The sequence below is a fragment of the Strigops habroptila genome, chromosome 15, assembly GCF_004027225.2.
Source record: "Strigops habroptila isolate Jane chromosome 15, bStrHab1.2.pri, whole genome shotgun sequence".
Classification (NCBI taxonomy): domain Eukaryota; kingdom Metazoa; phylum Chordata; class Aves; order Psittaciformes; family Psittacidae; genus Strigops; species Strigops habroptila.
Genome location: NC_044291.2, coordinates 6,068,443 through 6,088,083, shown reverse-complemented (window position 1 = coordinate 6,088,083; position 19,641 = coordinate 6,068,443). Strand labels below are relative to the sequence as shown.

General features: G+C 42.7%; 1 protein-coding gene across 2 annotated transcripts; it reads left to right on the top strand.

The window, feature by feature from the left end:
- The first annotated feature begins 348 nt into the window (after positions 1-348).
- On the top strand, positions 349-19,279 carry PKN3 (protein kinase N3). 2 transcript variants are annotated; one of them, XM_030506701.1, is made up of 22 exons: positions 349-407; positions 3,760-4,042; positions 4,588-4,736; positions 6,213-6,342; positions 6,456-6,607; positions 6,947-7,142; positions 7,490-7,681; positions 7,928-8,037; positions 8,501-8,644; positions 9,598-9,673; positions 10,645-10,831; positions 11,879-11,990; positions 12,729-12,796; positions 14,265-14,331; positions 14,929-15,020; positions 15,391-15,567; positions 15,657-15,719; positions 16,276-16,352; positions 16,925-17,067; positions 17,303-17,410; positions 17,971-18,051; positions 18,385-19,279. In XM_030506701.1, exons 1-22 carry the CDS (start codon positions 387-389, stop codon positions 18,595-18,597), a joined length of 2,841 nt encoding a protein of 946 aa, XP_030362561.1. In that variant the 5' UTR covers positions 349-386; the 3' UTR covers positions 18,598-19,279. The 2 variants fall into 2 exon arrangements, with proteins under 2 accessions (XP_030362561.1, XP_030362560.1); XM_030506700.1 differs by having other exon boundaries at positions 11,873-11,990.
- The last annotated feature ends 362 nt before the right edge of the window (positions 19,280-19,641 follow it).

The window sequence follows — 19,641 nt, the reverse complement described above, 5'->3', positions numbered from 1 at the left end:
ACCATTTCTGTGCCTACACAGGACGCTGACCCCCTAAAGCCTCTCCTTCCCCGGCAGCGCGACGCGGAGGGGTTGATGTCCACGCCGGGCAGCGGGAGGTACCTCAGTCTCCTCAGCGTCCGGCCCGTCGCGCCTGGCTCCTTCCCGCCGCCATCCCGCGCCAGGTCCCGGCTGCGCATTTCCCCTCAGGGCGGGTGAAGGCAGCGGGGACGACCTCCTGCCAGCGAGGCGTGTGGGGAAGGGAGGCTCCCCGCTCCCTGAGGGCCGCCCGCCGGCTGCTCTCCCGGGCCCGCACCCCGCGAGAGGGCGCTGGCCGGCGGCGCGCCGCGCCCCGGCAAGGCTGGAGTTTGAAAAAGTGCCGGTTGCTGGCGGTGCCGTGCGGAGCAATGGCGGCGGAGACCCCGCAGGTGAGCGCCGCGCCGAGGGCAAGGAGGCGCGACCCATGGCGGGTGCCCTGAGGTGAGGGGACTCCCCCCTCCTGGGCGGCCGTCTCCGTCCTCCTGGGGTTCCCTCCACCTTTCGGGGGTCTCCTCCATCCTCCCGCCGGAAAGCGCAGCTCTCTGCCTCGCCGGAAGCCCCCCGGCCCCGGTGAGGGAGGTGGCGGCGGGAGCGCGGCTTCTCACTGTCTCCTCAGCTGGTCGTAGTGGCCTCGCTCCGGGGAGGAGGGAGAGGTCGTGCGAAGCGGGTGGGATCCCCTAAAAACGTCCCTCCCCGCCTCAGGGAAATGGGGTTCGGGCCAAGTTGGTGCCCGCTGAGGGAATCGCCGTCTCGGCATCGAGGAGGTGTGGGTCAGCGGGGCGCTGCCGGGGCTGGCAGCGGGGAGCCGGGGGAGGGCAGCCAGCCCCCGTGCTGCGAAAAACATCCAGTTCTGGAATAAGCTCGGCGGAGTTGCGGAGGTGCCCTGCCCTCTTCCCTTGAGGCGTTTGAAGCTTAGTCTGGGAAAGACGGGATGGAAAGAGCAGCACAAAAGACCGGGTTCTCCCCGTCTCGCTGCTCTCCGCCCTTGCACAGATTGGAGTTGGGAAGGGGACTGAATGGCTCCAGACAGGATTGCAAGTGCCTTTTGTTAATGCTTGCAGTGGTTTTTTTCTTGTAAAGAGTGAATGTGGCTAGCATGAGTGTGTCTGACGGAGGCCTCTTCCCTACAGCACAAAATTGCCATGAAAGATGTGATTTTCAACGCCCTGATGAACACATGTGGTCTGCAGGGAGGACAGCTTCCTCATTTGAACAGTTTCTGGGCTGTTGATCAGCTCATTCAACCAAACTGTAAATCAGTTTCTGTGTTAGTGGTGAAACTGTAAGAGCCAGGTCTGCTCTGGGCTTTGTGCAGGTGAAGCTCCTTGCCAAACTGGGCATAACAACTGAGGGGATGAGATCTTCCCAGGCTGCAATCCCAAGGACTAAGTGCAGCTTTGATACTGCTCATATTTTTGCCAGTTAGGAAGCAGTCTAGGCACTTCAGTACAAGGAGCCTAGCGGAAGCCCTGGGTGAGTTGTGGCAGCCTGACTACAAGTACCAAAAGTGAGTTTATTTGAGCTTGCTTGGGTATGTCTCTGCAAGCTGTAAATGTGTTTTGGGATTGTGTTGGAGATGTATCCTGAAGGACTGAGCTTCCTAGGGAAGCCAAGAACAGCTGCAGCATGGGCTGGGGCAGTATCCGGATACCTCACTGAAATTCCTGAGTCAGAATGCAAAATGGATCAACCCAAATGCAAATTCGGCTTTCCCATCCTCCTCAAAAAGTCCTTGCCCATGGCGGGGGGGTTGGAACTAGGTGAGCTTAAGGTCCTTTCCAACCTAAACCATTTTGTGATTCTATGAAACTATACCATGCTTACATTCAAATATACTTAGAAAATTAGCATGGTGCATCAACCAGTATTCATACTAGCTTTTGGCAGAGAGTGATGTGGAGGAAAATTGACCCAAGAACTGCCCAGACTGTCCCTGTTCTCTGAGTCAATACCCAGGTCTCTGTATTCAGCTCTCTTTATTGGTATTACATGTGTACCACTACTCATTCCATTGCTTGGAGCAGATCCAGGGAGTGGATTGCTTACACCCATTTGCATAGTTTGGATAGAAAATAAATCTGTATGCTTTTTCTAATTATTTAAATGAGAATTGCAACCAACAGACTCCTTTTAGTCGCTTGCTACAGACTGGATAAAGAGCCTACTGATTTTTCAACTTAGAGCTAGTAAAGGTTGCCTGTGACTCAGGAACTCCATGATTCAAGTTCTTCCTCACAAAACTTTGGATGTTTTTCAAAGCTCTGGCTTATAGTTCCTGGCTTTACTAATTGGGCGAGAACTTCCTGGACTCAGGATGTTAATCTGAACCTTTTTGTTTTGTTACCAATCTGAACAACTCCTGTTTTGGCTATTGTGTATCTCTTGCAGACCCAACTTGGTTCTAGGCCAACTTTAAAATAGATGTTGGTTTTTTCCTTCTTCTTCTTTAACTGTTTTGCTGTTAAACTGAAATCAGCAAAACCTGATTGAAGATGTTTGGTTGGGTCTTTGATTAAATAATCGTTTCTGTGTGAGTGGCTTAAGCTTTGGATGCACAGCACACTTGTGAAGTGCAGTAATGTACACGAGTAACACAAAACCAGTGTGGTTTATTGTTGGAAATGTGGTCAACCGACTAAGGAGTGTGAAAGCAAGTTGGGATTCCTGAGTTCTGTCTTTAGTCACTGACATGCTGTGTGGCATGGAGTCAGTGTAGTGGAGCTTGCCTGTGCATCCATTGCTTTTGCATTTAAGCAGGGAGTATGCTGAATCATTAACGTTAGGTGATTAATATATGTATTGCTTTGAGTGCCTTAAAGGCACTCTTCCTGTTGAAGAGAGAAACAGAATGTCTTGCTTGGATCTGTTACAGCTTTAAGTAGCATCCTCATGGATAAAGCTTTCACAGCTCTGGTCTGAGTCGGATGTTTATGTGGCCAGTGAGATACACCTCTGCTGCTACTGCCTGTACTGTGTATGTCCAGAGCCTGCAGACAGAGCATCTCTGTCCAGAGCTGATGATGAGGCATATATCACTAGAAGGAGCAGTGTTAAAAATGGTGTAGAACAAGCTTGAATGCTACTAATGCAAGTCAAAATAATCCATGTTTCAAAGTGGCCTTACTGCCTGTAAATCACAGAATAGAGACTGAGACAGCAGTCTGCTCGCCTTTGCAGAGACAGCAGAAAGTTAAGCTTACTCTGTTGCTTGTTCATTTGTAGAAGCAGCTGTAGGTTTTACGTTGGTCTTCTTCAGGGCTAACAGCCAAGAGTTAATGCTAATGGAAGTAAGGCTTGTGACATGCCTAGAAAGCTCTAATGGGTTAGTTGAGATGTGTCTTTGAGCAGTCAGCATCAAGACACATCCAGGTAAAAATCTGTATCTACTACATCATGCTAATAAAAGCGAATGGTGATCAGAGCAAGAGCAAATACTGGCTGTGCTTTGATACCTGAAGAGCAAAGATGGGTGTAGATATTAAATAACAAGGAAACAAGATGAAGGTTTTTCTCTAGTATGGTTTAAAATGAAATTAAGGCATGTTAAGGTCAAAGTTGTGTTCTGTCCTCCGCAATTTAAATGTAGGTCTGGTCTTGTTGGAAATTTGCTGGAAAGGTTGGCTTAACAATTTGTGTGAACCAGTTTCTAACTGAAATGGAGTGGAATGTTATGAGGGTATCGTTATATCATAAAAATGGTTGAACCGTGTTATCTCTGAAATCCTATTGCCTTGATTGCAGGGCAGCTGTCTCTTGCAGCTGGGCAATGGTATGAACTTAATGGATCCAGGCTTCCAGCAAAAACTGGAGGGTGAGAAGGAATTGCTTCGCCGTGCTATACAGAAAGAACTGAAGATTAAAGAGGGAGCAGAAAACCTGCGCAAAGCGACGACAGACAGAAAGAATCTTGTTCATATAGAGCATGTGCTGAAATCTTCCAACCGAAAACTGGAGCAACTGCATTGGGAACTTCAGGAGCTTAATGCAAGGATTGTAATAACAGACAAAGAGGAGAGTAAGATAGGTAGGTCTTGGGTCATGATTGACAGGAAAATCTGTTATAGTGCTTCAGTATTTATATATATTGAATTGTTGTATTTTTCTGTTGAGAGCTCAAAAGTAGTGGGAGTTTATTCTGTTGGTATTGAGCTGATGAAATGATTTGTGCAGTAAAAAGTTGAGTATGGGGCAATAGAAGTGAAAGAAGGCAACATAAGAGATCTATGTAAGGAGAAGACCAGCTGAGTGCTGGACGCAGGCAACATTCAGGCATAGGCTGCAGGCGGAATTGAAGAGATTTGAAGAGTTTCTGGGCAGTTGATCAGCCAAGTATCTGACAGGATGAGTGAGTACAAGAAGTTCAAAGAGTGCTTGTTAGGATGGGTTTATTGATAAACTAAGAAATATTGATCTTCATTTGAAAGAGTGTTTTGCAGTCAGTTTTGTAGACGAGACCTTTTTGTACTTTCTTTTATAGCCTAACCTTATTTTATAGAGTCACCCGTCAATAACCCAGTGAAATGACACAAGATAAGATGGCTAATGGTATTGATTGTATTGTTTGTGCAGATGGATCAGTGTCTCCAGATCCTTGTCTCTGGGAAAGAAACCCAGACCCCATGGCAAGGAAGGTTGAAGCTCTGAAAAAGCAGCTGCATGTTGAAATGAAAGTGAAACAAGGAGCCGAGAACATGATCCAAATGTATTCAACATCCAAGGTAAGCAGCAATAAACAACCACTTGAGAACACAGATTCCTGGATTGAAATTTGTATTCGAAGTCCATACACAAAACCTCTCTCTGATAGTTGGTGTGTGGAAGAAATGAATTTGCAGAGATTGCTTGGCCAAATCCTAGTTCTGCATTTTGGTGCTCAGCATAGTGAGAGCATGTCATGTTGCTGCACAGGACAACCAATACTGCAACTGTGCATTAGACTTACTGCAACATGGTACAGATTTCAAGAATTTAGCAGGAATCAAAAAGGGATCGAATGGTGCATGTTTCATCTGCCAACAACTTAATCCAATCTATAATTACTGGATGTTAGGAAGAGGCTTTTTAGAAAGTGTAGTTTGTTCCACTTTGGCTAGTGATGTGGTTGCCTGTGCCTTTTTCGGAAGCATCTGGTGGTGATCACTGTGAGAGGTGAGTTATTAGGACAGACAGTCTGGCAGGTTTGATCCTTTTGGCAGTTCTTACAAGGGAGATGCTGCTGGTGCTTCTGCTCTTCAATGATGCTTAGTGGTATTAATAGAATTGGGAATCACGTTGGTTTAACGTAGCCATGTAAATCCTTCTGTAGTCTCAGTGGAAAGTGGTAGGTACCTAAGAGAGTGAGCAGCTCGTGTTTTTGTTCTCAAACAGATGAATGGCCCTTTGGAAGTATCTATCTCTTCCCACCAGCTACAAACTCTACATTACTACTTTGGTCTAGATGCTTAACTTAGCAGTCTGAATGCCAACGCAGAGATGTTAATGCATCTGTCCTCAGTGCTCATACTGACTCCAGATTAGAGGCAGATTTGAGCCGAAGTATCTCATAGGAAGTGGCGTGGTACTGTTCCAAGCCTAGGAAGGTAGCAAGGATGGTATAACAGGTACCTTCTGTCACTGACCTGAGGAAAGAAAGCTAGAAAAAGCATTGGTATTGTACACTGATGCTTTGATATCACTAGGCTGTTTAGGGTAGAGCACAGTATATAGTATCATTCTATGTGAGAAAAAATGTCAGAAAAAATGTTTACTGGTTTCACATTCATCCCACTGTCTGAGTTTGGTATAACTGTATTTAAAAGACAGGATAATTAAAAATAAAATCCAAGCTTATTATGAAGCTTCATTCATCCAGACCAGCAGTGTAGAGGGTTGTGATACATTTATTTGTTAAAAACCTCTGTTCACAAAACACTGTAAGCACAGTTAACCAGTGAATCACAAGTCTCAGTGGTTGCAAGTTTGGTATTAACTGGACATCACCTTGACCTGTCCTTTCCCTCTACAAATGGAGATAGTGATCTTAAAGTCCTTGATCCTCAGAGGTGTCTCCTTTACATAACCGCTTATGTATGCTGTTTCAGAATCATTTATGACCCTTCTTGTAGGTACCACCTCATCCTTGTATGTGAACACATCATTGTAATCCATTCTTGATGAGCATGGTTCCCTCTCTGCCTATGCTTTCTTTTTGGCAGGAGCGGAAGCTGCTGGCTACAGCTCAGCAGATGCTTCAGGACAGCAAGACAAAGATTGAAATAATCCGTATGCACATTGGGAAAGTATCTCAGTCAGCAGGAGCGATGGAAGATACAGTGGATCCAGCAGGTAGGGTGTTTTAAGTAACTACTACAGCCCAGAACAGATGCAGCCAAAGCCTTAAGATCCACAGTGCTCAGTCAGTTCTCATCCTTGCTATATTTTATCTCCCAAACGGGCAGTGAGGATGGGGAGCACCATCAGTGCTTTGGAGCTGCGTATTGAGGAGCTGAGACATCACCTGCGCATTGAAGCTGCTGTAGCTGAGGGGGCCAAAAATGTGCTGAAGATCTTGGGAGGGAGTCGGGTACAGGACCGCAAGTTTTTTGCTGAGGTAAGCACTTATTCACGCTTTCTTGAGAGGGTAGTTTCAAGCTTCAGCATTAGTGATTTTAGCATGAATGAGTAGAGGTAACTGACAGTTATTAATCTGGTATTTCCTGTCTCTCTGAGGACAAACTGGGATCTCTTTCCCTTCTAGGCATAACATTCCTTCAGAAGTGACACTGATGGGGTGATCAGGATCTATAGGAAAATATTTAATCTTGTTCCTTCATTAGTAAGATGTTATCTGGTCTTTTTTGGAAGCTTACTCTAGTAGTTCATAAAGGATTAATAGTACCTCAACTGGAGCTGTACGTTGCCTGCTTTCTGTTCTGCTTCATATTGCCAGGCTCAGGGACGTTTGCAGGAGTCCTCTCAGAAGATTGACCTTCTGCGCTTGTCCTTGGAACGTCAGCTTAGTGAGCTTTCTCCTGATCATCCAAAAAGAGCACTCATCAAGCAGGAACTAGTAAATACTTCCTCCCTGGGAGCTCAGCATGGCAGCATCCAACCAACTTCAGTTGTCAAACCTACAGCCCTTACAGGTATGTAAGTCCTGCATGGCATGTCGTCGTGAGGAGGATAGAGGGGAAAAATGAGTTGCATTTCTTCTCATTGTTGTAACGCCTTTTGTTACATGGGGATTTGGTTTTCTAGGAACTGAATTTATGCCTTCTAGGCCAGGCAGAGCTTTTCGATCATATGGATTTGCAGTCTATTAATCTGGGGTAGATTGGAGCTATTAACCAAGAAATCATGAATCTGAGAAATTCTCGGATGCTTGTGATGACAAGGCTGACTGGAATTATTTTATCTTTTACATTTCACAAACGTGGGATGAATGTGAAGATATAATCGTAATAATATTCTTTACTCTCCTAAAATTCCTCAGGAACATTGGAAGTGAGACTGATGGGGTGTCAGGATCTATTGGAAAATGTTCCAGGACGTTCCAGAATGACTAGTTCTTCTCCCATCTGTGGCAGCCCAAGTGATTTGAGATCCCTTTCCCGAGCACGAGTTGGCCTGGGAATCCATAGCCGTAGTGTTGCAGGGAAGTACCTGCGGAATGAAGAGCCATGTAGTGAGTATGGGGTTCCCTCTTGAATCGAGTGGCATATGGGGGCTTCTCATCATGGTGTTGGTTAGCCTGGTATGAGTGTAATTATAAGATACCTGTTTTCTACAAAGCTAAGAGACAGAATTAATTGCATTATACCTGGTCCTCCTAGTACTCTCCTGGAAATGACATTTGTTTGGAATATTGGCCTTCAGCATGAGAGTTTTTCTGTGGTAAAAGATTATAATCCGTGTTTTCTCCTTTGTTCAGATGAGGTCCTTGCTGTTCTCAAAGTGGACAATAAAGTGGTTGGCCAAACAAACTGGGGACCAGTTAAGAACCAGGCATGGGACCAGAGCTTTGTCATTGAGCTGGACCGGGTAAGTCTGCCCCACATTCCCTGTGGTGTTTGTTTTTCCATTTTACCTTACCTGATTTGCTTGTTTAGCTGCCATTCCACTCGAGTGAACTCTGCATTGCTGCTGTCCCCATGTGCTTTTCTGCACCAGTTATCTTAGTGTTCCCCTGAAGGCAGCACATCTCTGGCAGAGGTTCAGCCTGAGGAGCATCTTTTGTCCTCTCCTTATCTGAGCAGTTTTATTTCACTTACCAGCAAAGTGGCTCTCACAGGGATTTCCGAAATGGGGAGCCATGACAACCTTCTGCAGAGGGTCTGTAGTTAAGATGTAAAAACATCAGAGAAAGCAGGGAACAGAAGTATTAAAGAAGTTTGTTATGCATACTGTTTATTTTACTGATTTTATTTCAGTATAAAGTATGTATAGAGAGTATGTAACTCTCTTCTTTTTCTTTCTGTCCCCCACCACTCACCCATCCCACCAGTCTCGTGAACTAGAGATTGCCATTTACTGGAGAGACTGGAGAGAACTTTGTGCAGTGAAGTTTTTACGTTTGGATGATTTCCTTGATAACGAACGTCACGGGATGTGCCTCCCCCTGGAACCCCAAGGAATGCTTTTTGCAGAGGTATTAATGCAAGCTTTGTTTCTTTTTCGGAGGATTCTGCTTCGGGTGCTTGCCCTGAAAGCAGTTGTTTGACCCAGGATACAAGGGGTGGAAGGAGCAATAATCTAGAAGGGTAGAATGACACCTGAAATGCTCTTGCATCAATCTCTGTTATAAGAATAAGGAACATCATGATATAATAGATGTACATATGCCATAGCCTGGAGTGAGTCCTCAGCTGCTCCACTCCAATTATATGTGTGTGTGCTGAGAAATCTGTTGGTTTTTATTTGCTTTTGTTGTGAGTCATTGGTGACACTTTAATTAAACATATGATTTAATGGTCAGAATTGAATCACAGACACTGTAGAATCAGAGATCCACATTCCCTCTGGGTATGCTTATTTTATCGTCTTTCTGAGGTTAATAGTTTCAAGTACCATCAATGAAGAGATCATCCAGGTAATCCCTTAAAAGCCACAGTACTTTCTCCTTTGTGTTGTAGTAGAAGTTCCTGTGGTTATTTTTCCAAAAGCAGGATCTTGACCTCATGTACCAAAGAAGGCAGGAGAGGAGGCAAATTTGAGTTTTGTGATTTGGTTTTGTGGGGATTGTTTTTGGTGTTTTGGTTTTTACTTCTCTGCCATGGACTACTACTTTTTTTTGCCCTACAAATGGATGCATTCCTTATGCATGGCTTTACAAATTAGATTAATGATGTTTTGGGATATGAATTGGTCTGGGGTTTTTCTGCATTTCAGGTGCAGAAAATTCCAGCATCTAAAACTGTTGCTGAAGTAACAGATGTTTAGAGGGTGAAGCTAGAATAACACAGTCTGGAGTCTATGCGATTTACTCCTAACTTACCAAACGGATATGAATGGAGAATCTGATGAGAGAGCAGGCATTTGTGAAGGTTTGTGTTCACAGTGTAAATGAAAAATCCTGACAAATCCCCTTTGCTTCTCTGCCAGGTGATGTTCTGTAATCCTGTCATTGAGAGAAAGCCAAAACTGCGGCGACAGAAACGCATCTTCCCCAAACAGAAAGGTAAGCTGCTGGAGACCTGACTGCTTACTGTGTAGGGTGTGTAGGTGAGAGCAGGGGTTTGCATAAGCGGGCTGCTGTGCCCTCCTATCCCACTAAGTTTGTAAGACACTAAAATGCTTGCTAATTCCTGTAAGTAGGTGGGCTTTATTAGCATGGGAAAGTCACAAAACGTGCAGGCAGCCTGGCTGCAGCCTGGTGTGTAATGTGATAATTGTTGTGGTGTTTCTATTCACAATTAACATTGTGAGGAAGATATAATTACTAGTTACTTAACAGCCTCCTTAGCAAGATCAGGGACTCAGGCTGTACTAATTTAACCAGTGATGCTGTTACTGATGAACAGAGTTTGGAAGGTTTTCAGGAAAACTCTGAATTATAGAAAACTGTGGCATGAACAGGCTACTGATTGTCTGTCAAGTCTTTAGAGCTGGCATCTCAGATTAGTAGTTCAGGGCCTGGAATAACTTGCATACTTTCTTCTTTGTCTGCACATTCTTCATTGTGAAACTGAGGAAGGTAAGACTTTTACATACCAAGAACTCCTGGCAGTGGGGATAAATGAGATTTTTATATTTACATTCTTCAGGAAGTAGTGAAAATCAGGAAAACATCCCAAATGTTTTACTCTTTTCAAGACATTTTCAGAAACCCTCTGTTAGCAAGCTGCATGATTAAAACGCAGTGTTGAAATAGAAGAAAACCTGACTTAAAATAAGTTTTTAATGTTTTATGCAATTTCTAATTGAGGATTGTTATGATATTCTATAAAGCTGAACTTAGGTGAAATAGTAGAGCTCTTTCATCATCATTATTAATCTTTCTTCCCAGGGGAAAAAAGCCCATTCTCCCTGAGGTGGGCTCCCTTTTTGAATAACCCATGGGTGTTTGGGTGAAAACAATAATTTAGCAGTACATGAGATTGTAATTTGTGTGTTGTTAAATCACTGGTGTTTTGACTCTGACTCCTCCAGGGAAAGAATTTCTCCGAGCTCCTCAAATGAACATAAATGTTGCTGCTTGGGGTCGCCTGATGATGAGTTTCCTCCCTCCATGTAGTTCTATGGGCACTCTGAGTCCCCCACTCCATGATCCCATTCCCACAGACTTCTCTCCAGTTCCCCCACAAAGTCATGTTGATCCAATGTCCAAATTGAGTAGGTAAGTCATGTTCTGAGTGTTGCTGGATCGCACTCTGAAATGGGTGTAGATAGATCTTAACATTTGGTTGTACCTCACTAAGTTGGAGGAAGATATTGATGAGAAAAATGTATCTGAGGATCTTAATTCAGGATTTTAAGTGTTGCGTGAAATGATGTAGTTTTAGTGGGGTGTTCAATACCCTGTGGTTAGCTCTGAGTTCTTGGTAGCAGTTGGCCTGGTTTCCAGAATCGCTCTCCTAATAAGCAGTGTGTTTCAGAGCTAGTGGGACTCCAGCAGCTTTCTTTTCCTCTGCAGTGAGATCTGTGGGCAAGTGCTGATAAATAAACACTGATAATACAAAAAAACCCCACCCCAAAACAAACCCACAAAACCAACAAAACTAAAATAACAGCAAAAAAAAACCAAAAAAAGAAAAAAACCAAAACCCAAACTTAACCAAAAACATTTCCAAAAGTTATTTCATAAACACAGAAAGGTGTACTGGGTTTGTGCTGTAAAGGAAAGAAAATTCCACTCATTAAGTATCTTCACCAGTAGAGTAACTGAACTCTATGCAAGGTCACAATGTGATTGTTGTGGTAAAAAAGCACTCTTCTTTCATGAGGTTATACGTACCCCAACTACTAGCACAATGGAGTGCTCAGAAGGTACATAGCATAGAAGGTACATAGTCTCTAAAAGAGACTATTCCTGCTGATTCACAAGACACAGAGAAGCTGAAAAAGAAAAAAATCAACTATTGTGTTACTGTTAAAAATCAAGACTTCCTTTAAATTCTTTATCATAGTGACTTATTTTTACACCTCTCTTTCATTAATTTTTATAGCATTAGAAAGCTATTGTTGGGTTGTGAGTCTAACCATCACCAATTTAATAGCTCTTTTTCATTCATTTAGGAGAGCATCTCTTGATATTTCACAGACTTGTGGTGCGAATCAGGGAGTCCTGTTCTCCAGTGTATGGGCTGAATTAATATAGAAAAGGTGTGTGTGTACAATGTTCTGTTCTAAAGCAATCTCCTTCAATTTTGTCTTACAGATGTAGTGACTTTCCTGTGGCTAAGCTCACGTTTGCTGATGAAGCACCACCCAAGCCTCCACGCCTGTTCCAGATGGCCAACTCCAAAGAATCAACCCCATCTCCTGCAGATTCTCCGGTAATCATCAGAGCTAACAGGGAGACCTTTTGGGGGTTGGTCTTCTTTCAAGGCCCCGTTCTTATTTGTTTCTTACTGGAGAAATCAACTATACTTTAGACGGGCATCTCCTCATCAGCTGGCTGATCTCCAGGGGTTCAGAATCCAGTGAGCTGTTCTGACATGGAATCTTAACAAAGTAAAATTGGGTGTTCAGGGCAAGAGTGCAGAACAGATGACTGAGTAGAGAGAGTGGAGAAGGAAGGTCAGCAGGCTTTTAGGACCAGATGAAGTTGTTTGTCATTAGAGAAACTGGGCAAAACCAAGAAGAGCTCTACTTTTCTGACAAGAAGGAGCAGGAAAGTTGTTTTGAGTAGTATAATGGTTAATGACCTGTGTTCTACCACATCTTACCCTTTCTTATTTGGCTTTGCTGATAGAGGAAGCTGCATTCTTTGATCATTGTGACTCTTTCTGGGACAGGAAATGTCTTTTTTCTAGAAAGGAAATGTTTTATCCCAGACCTTTAAAAGCATTTATTTAAAAGGGTTTGAGTCTATCAAAAGAATACTGTACATGTTATGTTTGACTATAGACAATCTGTTTTCATGCTGCTTTCCTCCAAGGGAATGGAGGGATGACCAACTGCAAGAGCTTGCCTGTGGTTATGCTGGTTCATGACAGAGGAGAAAATCTGGATGTGGATGTTCAGGTCTGACTTGATGATTCCAGATTCTGATGTTTTCTTTCTGTTCCTAGCGTCTGAAGAGGCTGCATGTTGAAGAGAAGTCCTGCAGCTCTGCTGTAACAGTCCCAGCATCTCCAAGGTAACTGTGGGCAGCATGGGCTGTCTTGGGTCACAGATTAAAGAGGCACTGGGCTGAAATTTTTGAGCATGCAGTCTAAAATTCAGCTCAAAGCATACTTTGGTTTCTCAGCAGCAGCCTCGTAGTGCTGAGTGTAGACAATACCATGAAAAGTCTGCTCTGAACCTGTCCAAATGTGACTCATCTGCTTGTTAACCCCAGCACTTAGCCTAGTGATAGACTGTACACTACAGTGTAATAGATTATTTGAGGAGAAGTAAAGTCACTTATCTGTCTTCAAGTGCTTCCTTGTTTGAAGTTTTATGGTGTAGTATATTTAAATGTGTCTGTGTTCTAAGGAATAAATTTCAGAAACACTTTTGCTATCTCTCACACTTCTGTTTCTGTTGATACACAAGATACACTGTCTTTCATTACATAGGGAGGCATAAACCAGTAAGTTGTTTATAGTCTATGGCAGCTATATATACATAATTTGTATGTAACAAGGATACATAGCAGTAAATATACCAAAACCAGGATAAGTAAAAAAAAAAAAACCAAACCAAACCTATTGTTGAACAAATACTGGCCAAAAAAGCACAAATATCAAAATCTGTCTAAGCTGATCCTGCAGTTCAGATCATAGAATTATCTTCATAATTTCGTCATCACTTTTGAGGGGTCCCATCTGCAAAACCATGTCAGGCACCTGCCTACCTTCTCTCTGATAAGGCTTAGGAGGGAGTTGAGTCCTTCATAGGTAGATACTTTGCTCTTTGTTTCACTGACTGGAGGCATCTGGAGTGTTTGCTGCCTTTTAAAGATGATTCTGGACTCAAGTGTTTAGGATGTGAGTTGTTTGTTGGGGTTGGTTTTAATTATTTCCAAGCAATTCTGCAGCCTGAGTTTCCCTGGTAACACCTTGAGGCTGACACAACATTCTACAGCATCTCTTTGTTCAGCTACTTTTCTTTCTAGCAACATCTTGTGTCTGTTGTCTCACCATGTTTCATTTCCAATTCTTGAGAGAGAACTCTTTTCCTTATGCCCTTGTCCTTCCAGCACTTGATATACGTGTTCATGTCTGATTAACACAATTGCTGTTGAGCCTGCTGAAAGGAGTGAAGGCAAAATTGAATTTTACTACTTCAAGGATGGGGGTGGAGCGGAACTAATCCTGTTATGGGAAGTAACAGAGCAAGCGTTGGAGAGTCAGAATTGTTGCTCCTGTTGCCAGCAGAGATTAAAGGCAGACTGCTGCCACTGAGAGCAGTTTCCTTGTGGTTACCTGCTACTTTTTTCAGTGGCAGAACAGCAGCAGGCCTAAGTTTTCAGGATTTCATCTTAGGTGAGGAGTGGTTGACACAGCTGTTTGCTTTCCCTTTTGCTATACAGAGCTTCTTCCCCTAACAGAAATACGTACTCCTTAGTTATCTGTTTGTGCATCTTTTGGGTATTGTCTCAGCAATTCTTCGTTTGTCTGCAGGAAAAGGACAGTTCAGCTTGAGGATTTTCACTGCATTGCTATGTTGGGACGTGGCCACTTTGGGAAGGTAGTATAGAAGCGTACATATCGTGGAAGAGGGCAGAGGGGCTGTGGCTCTGAAGATGGGCCGTTGCCTTAGAGTCCAAATGGAAATGTTGCAGTACAGAAGAGATTTGTTGCAACACAGATGTACAAAACAAACCCAGCCTGACCACACAAGCAGCTGATAACTTGTTAACAGTAAAAACTCCCGGAGGTTTGTGGGTTCAAAGCCTGGAGAAAACCATCCTGGGAGTGTTAAGTCATTTCATAAAGCACACCAGTACCATTCCTTTCTTTTTTGTAGTGGTCACTACTGGAACAGCTCCATTCCCCAAAACTCTGTGCATAGTTGCTTGCTGTGAGACTTCTGAGGTGCTCATGAAGCACTGCACCAGCTGTGCTACCACTGTTTGTGAAAAGAATATAACTTACACTGACATCCTTCTAGACTGCTGCAGCACAAGGAGCAGGAAAAGGCACTCAATTTTTGGAGTTACTTGAGCGTGGTGTTGAGAATAACTCCCATTGACACAAACTATTTCTATCCACTCCAGACAGTCAAAGTGATCCAATAAGAAAATAACGGATTTGTTTAAAGTAGAGCTTTTATGTTGTCTTTCAGGTATTGCTGGCCCAATACAAGGCAACTGGGAAGCTGTATGCTATCAAAGCCTTGAAGAAAAAAGATATTATTAGGAGAGATGAAATTGATAGGTGAGCTTTGTTTAGAGATGGTACTATTGCCAGAGGGTATTTTAACACACCTATAATCAAATGTTAGTAGGTATGATGTGTACTGGTCATGGCACTATTAAGGTTAAATATGACCTTAAGGCTTGAGTAACTAAAATCAGGAGTAAGGAAATTTTTAACAGTGCTGCTTTCTGCCTTCTGGTGGAATAACACCTGAAGAACACTGTAAGACTGAAGATTTGGAAGTATGTAAGATAAATATCATATTAGCCCTCACTTTTTATTTCTCTGACTTAAGCTGTAATGATTTTCTTCTTCATCCTGTCTTTCTCAGAACAGGCTTTTCTGCCACGTTTTAACACTGATGTTTTCATTCTTTGAATCCTGGCAGCTTGAACTGTGAGAAGCGAATATTTGAAGTGGTCAATTCTTCTGGTCATCCATTCCTGGTGAACATGTTTGCATGTTTCCAGACACCTCATCATGCTTGTTTCGTGATGGAATATACTCCGGGTGGTGATCTTATGATGCGCATCCATGAAGATGTCTTCCCCGAGCATGTGGCACAGTGAGTTAGAATTAGTCTAGTTTCCAGGCACTATACATCTTGAACTTGATTCTCATATATATTTCCTGGTAACTGTTTCTCTCTTTTAGGTTTTATACAGCCTGTGTAGTCCTGGGGCTCCAGTTCTTGCATGAGAAGAAAATTGTTTATAGGTAAAGCAGTAAAAATTCACATATAAGTCCAGCAACTTGAAAGTTGATTTTTCCTGTAGCTTCATGTCTGGAGCTCACTATCTTTCTGGGGTCTCTAATCTTTCTGTCTGTCTTTATTTTCCCCATCGCCTGCTACTGTCAGCATGTTCATCGTGTTTAGAGTAAAGAAAGTCATCTAGAAGCTATTCATCTGACATGTTACAGGTGATTAATCCTCTCTGACATGTCAATACATTCTGGGGGGCACGATAAGTCACTGCTTTCTTTTTTACTGTCATAGTCAAGTAACGTGTCATGCTCTTGTGGGTTGCTCTTTTCCAGATGAATAAGCCCCACCTAGCTCCAAGCTGCTTTGTGACCCTTTCATTAAAAGGAAAATATCAATAAAATTAAGGGCAATCTTCCAAAGAATACATGATTTAAACCAAATGTAGACTTTGCTCAATTTAAATTTGATTTTATTAACATCTAGCTTCCACCTCTTGCACAAAAAAAGATGTTGGATGAAAATCCTAGGACTTCATTCACCATTTTCTTTCCTCTCCTTTACCTTCAGGGACCTGAAATTGGATAATCTGCTTTTAGATGCTGAAGGATTTGTGAAGATTGCAGATTTTGGATTGTGTAAGGAAGGTGAGTGACTTTGGTGAAGCTGAAATTGAACCATCAGAACGAGTTTAGAGGCTGGGCTTTAGTAATGTGTTTGCAAATAGAGATATTGAGGTGGTTGTGTGTAACTTGTATTGATCCCCACCTTAAAAACAAAACCCACTGAAACCAACACCTGAAAAACCCAACAAACCAAACAACAAAACACCCTCACCTGTCTGGCCGTGATGAACTTGGAAAGAGAACTTTGTCCTTTAATCTTCTGGAAACTTACAAAGGAGTTTAAAACGTGTGTGTTTGTTCAAAGGAGCCAGAATACGGGATGCTACAAAATGTGTACTTGAGTAAATGAGCAATAGAATCTGCAGGGAGTTGCCTTCTTTTTTCTGTTTGTTTAAGCATTGTCTGTATATTTCTTATTTGGAGTTGTCAGGGGCCTCAGGTTTCATACCTCCTATTAGTGTTTACTGACATTAAAGAGAACCCTTGCCTGGTTAACAACATTAGATTTTCAGTGATAAGCTGTGGCTTCCAGCAGGTGAGGCTGCATGTGAGCCATTTGTGTGCTGGATTTTACAAGTGTTCTTTTCCTACAGGAATAGGTTTTGGAGACCGCACAAACACCTTCTGTGGCACCCCTGAATTTCTGGCTCCAGAAGTCCTTACAGACCTCTCGTACACTCGGGCAGTAGACTGGTGGGGATTGGGTGTGCTCATTTATGAGATGCTTGTTGGTGAGGTAAGACCTTTCTTTAAGAGGATCTCCCTAAACAGTCTTGGGGCAATAGCACCCAACCACCTGAGATAACATTTTGCTGAATGTAGTCAACTGTTAGTGCTAAAATTACATTTTACTCATTCATAGTGCTTGCCAAACACTAATTAATCCATACAGTTGTATGCTGTTCTCATCTCTGTTTAATAGAGAGGAATGGGTGCTATGTGGATTAAATAATCAAGCGTTCCAATTGCAGTCACCATTCCCTGGAGACGATGAGGAGGAAGTCTTTGACAGCATTGTCAATGATGAAGTCCGGTATCCACGATTCCTTTCGTCGGAGGCACTTTCTATAATCCGGAAGGTAACGGGCTTGATGAGTCTCTGGGAGCCGGAGGAATTTGCATTTATTGTGGAAGTGGATCCAGAGGGACTCTGTTAGGACTGGATAACATTCGTGCCTGTAATCTGGAGCTGCCTACACAGACTAAGGAAACATTTAACATTTACACATATTTTTCCTTTCCTTCCCTTTACATAAAGGTAATTCTTCTGTCTAAGGATGACTAAGCAGACTTCTTACTGAGGGCTGTTGCTGCCAAGTCTGACATGGAAAAGTGTTGATTCAAGAGCAGGAATGTCAGAGTCATTCAGTAGAAATGGCTTGATTCAGTTTTTGAATGTGACCCAGTAGTCAGAGGTGCACAATTAAGATGAGATGCTTCATGCAGTTTATAGCAGGTATCTTACTGATGTGGGTAAGTTGTTTACAAGGAGCTAGGTCTGAGCTATTACTAGCAGATTATGACCTTGCTGCAAAGTGGGAATGAGAAGATACTGAGGGGTCAGTCCATCTCCTTTCTTTTGTTTTTCTCTGGAACATGATTTCTGTCCAGTTTAATTTTGAACTGATATTTCCTGCAGCTTCTTCGGAAATGTCCAGAGCGTAGACTGGGAGCAGGGGAAAAAGATGCAGAAGAGATTAAAATCCAGGCCTTTTTTAAGGTAGGAACTCACTTTATCCCTCCTCCTCATCTCTTGTGCTTGAGCTGAGAGTGATGTGCTTTCTGTTGGTATGGAGGCATATTTCCTATTAGTCATCAGTGAGATCTCCGTGGTAGCGTCTGTTGCACCTCAGTGCTCTATTCCAGAATGTTTCATGTTTGAAATGACATCCCCCAAGAGTGTTTTCTGGGATCTAAAAGCTCCCAGCACTAGTTTATTTCTGATTGTAATGCTTCTAGGTACAAATACACCTATCTTTTGAGCCATCAACAACATCTCATTTCATAAATAATTTTAATGTCAATTTGGCCTTCTCACTTCCTTCTCTTACAGGGAATTGACTGGGATGCCTTGTTCGCCAGGAGTCTGAAGCCACCTTTTGTGCCTACTTTAAGAGATCCAACTGACATTAGCAACTTTGATGAAGAGTTTACATCACAAAAGCCCATCCTTACTCCTCCAGAGGAGGTTGCTCTCCTAACCCGTAAGGAGCAGACTGTATTCAAGGACTTTGACTTTGTCTCCAGACACCTTTTAGATGTTTGACTCCTGAGCTATAAAAAACATGAACAGATTGTTACCACCTTGAGAGAGCAAACAGAGGACTTGGCACAAGCAATGGAAAAGTCAACAGAATTCCTAGGTCTGGTGGTAGTGCTGATGACCCCGGGATGAGAGTGCCGCACAAGCTGAGTTAACCTACTGTGGTTTTTTCAGCCTCATTTGTTGGGGGGATACTGGATGTCAGTTGTTTTTAAGAAGCAATTAGAGTTCGACTGGATATATCTTCTGCTGCCATTGAATATAGATGGAAATGTCGAATTTATGATGGACTTAATGAAATCAAATAATCTCTGCAACCCAGGTTACTCTTTGCAAAAAGCCTAAGTAGCATGGCTTTTTCAAGTTGCATAGTAGCAGAGGGAATGGCCACTTCTCAACTATGGTCTAGAAAAGGTATAAAGATATACAGCATTCCCTCTTTGTAATGATTTTAAGTTCATTGCCACTCATAATTATGTGTATGCTGGAGAAGGAATGGATTTTAACACAACCAAGGCAATGATGTTTGGGTTTGACAATAATCCAAGTGATTTATCTTAAGGAAAACAAGTGTCTCTCTACTTTGAGGATGCTAAATCTCAACTGTTGTTTTTAATGATATGAAGAAGCCACAGCTTTGCACATGCTATTCTTGAAAATAAAGAAACCTTTCCTTATAATGAAATTTCAGGTTTTCATCTCCTTTGTGTTAGCCGGATGTTTCAGGTCAGGGCTAACCATATTCTGCCCAACAGGCAGGCCTTTATTTTTCTCTGTAAATGTTAATGGTATTATTATCTTCCTTCCTTCCTTCTCTCTCAAGTTGTCTGTGTACATGTTGCATGGTGTCATCCACTGTCACAGACAAATGATTGCACTCAAATTGTCTCTCCACAGATGTTATCAATATGTATCCTGTATCTTTTGGTGGGATAGTTACATAATGACAGTGTTAATACTGGAAAATCAGTAAGTTAAAGGTGATTTCTTTTGCCTGGTAACGTGTTGTAATTATACTTGGTAAGATACATTTTTTTTCCTCTTAAA

Coding starts and splice junctions, on each gene's coding strand:
- PKN3 (XM_030506700.1), top strand. CDS start 387: ATGGCGGCGGAGACCCCGCAG. Junction 10,832..11,872: donor CCAATGTCCAAATTGAGTAG/GTAAGTCATGTT, acceptor TTTGTCTTACAG/ATGTAGTGACTTTCCTGTGG. Junction 16,353..16,924: donor TTTTGGATTGTGTAAGGAAG/GTGAGTGACTTT, acceptor CTTTTCCTACAG/GAATAGGTTTTGGAGACCGC.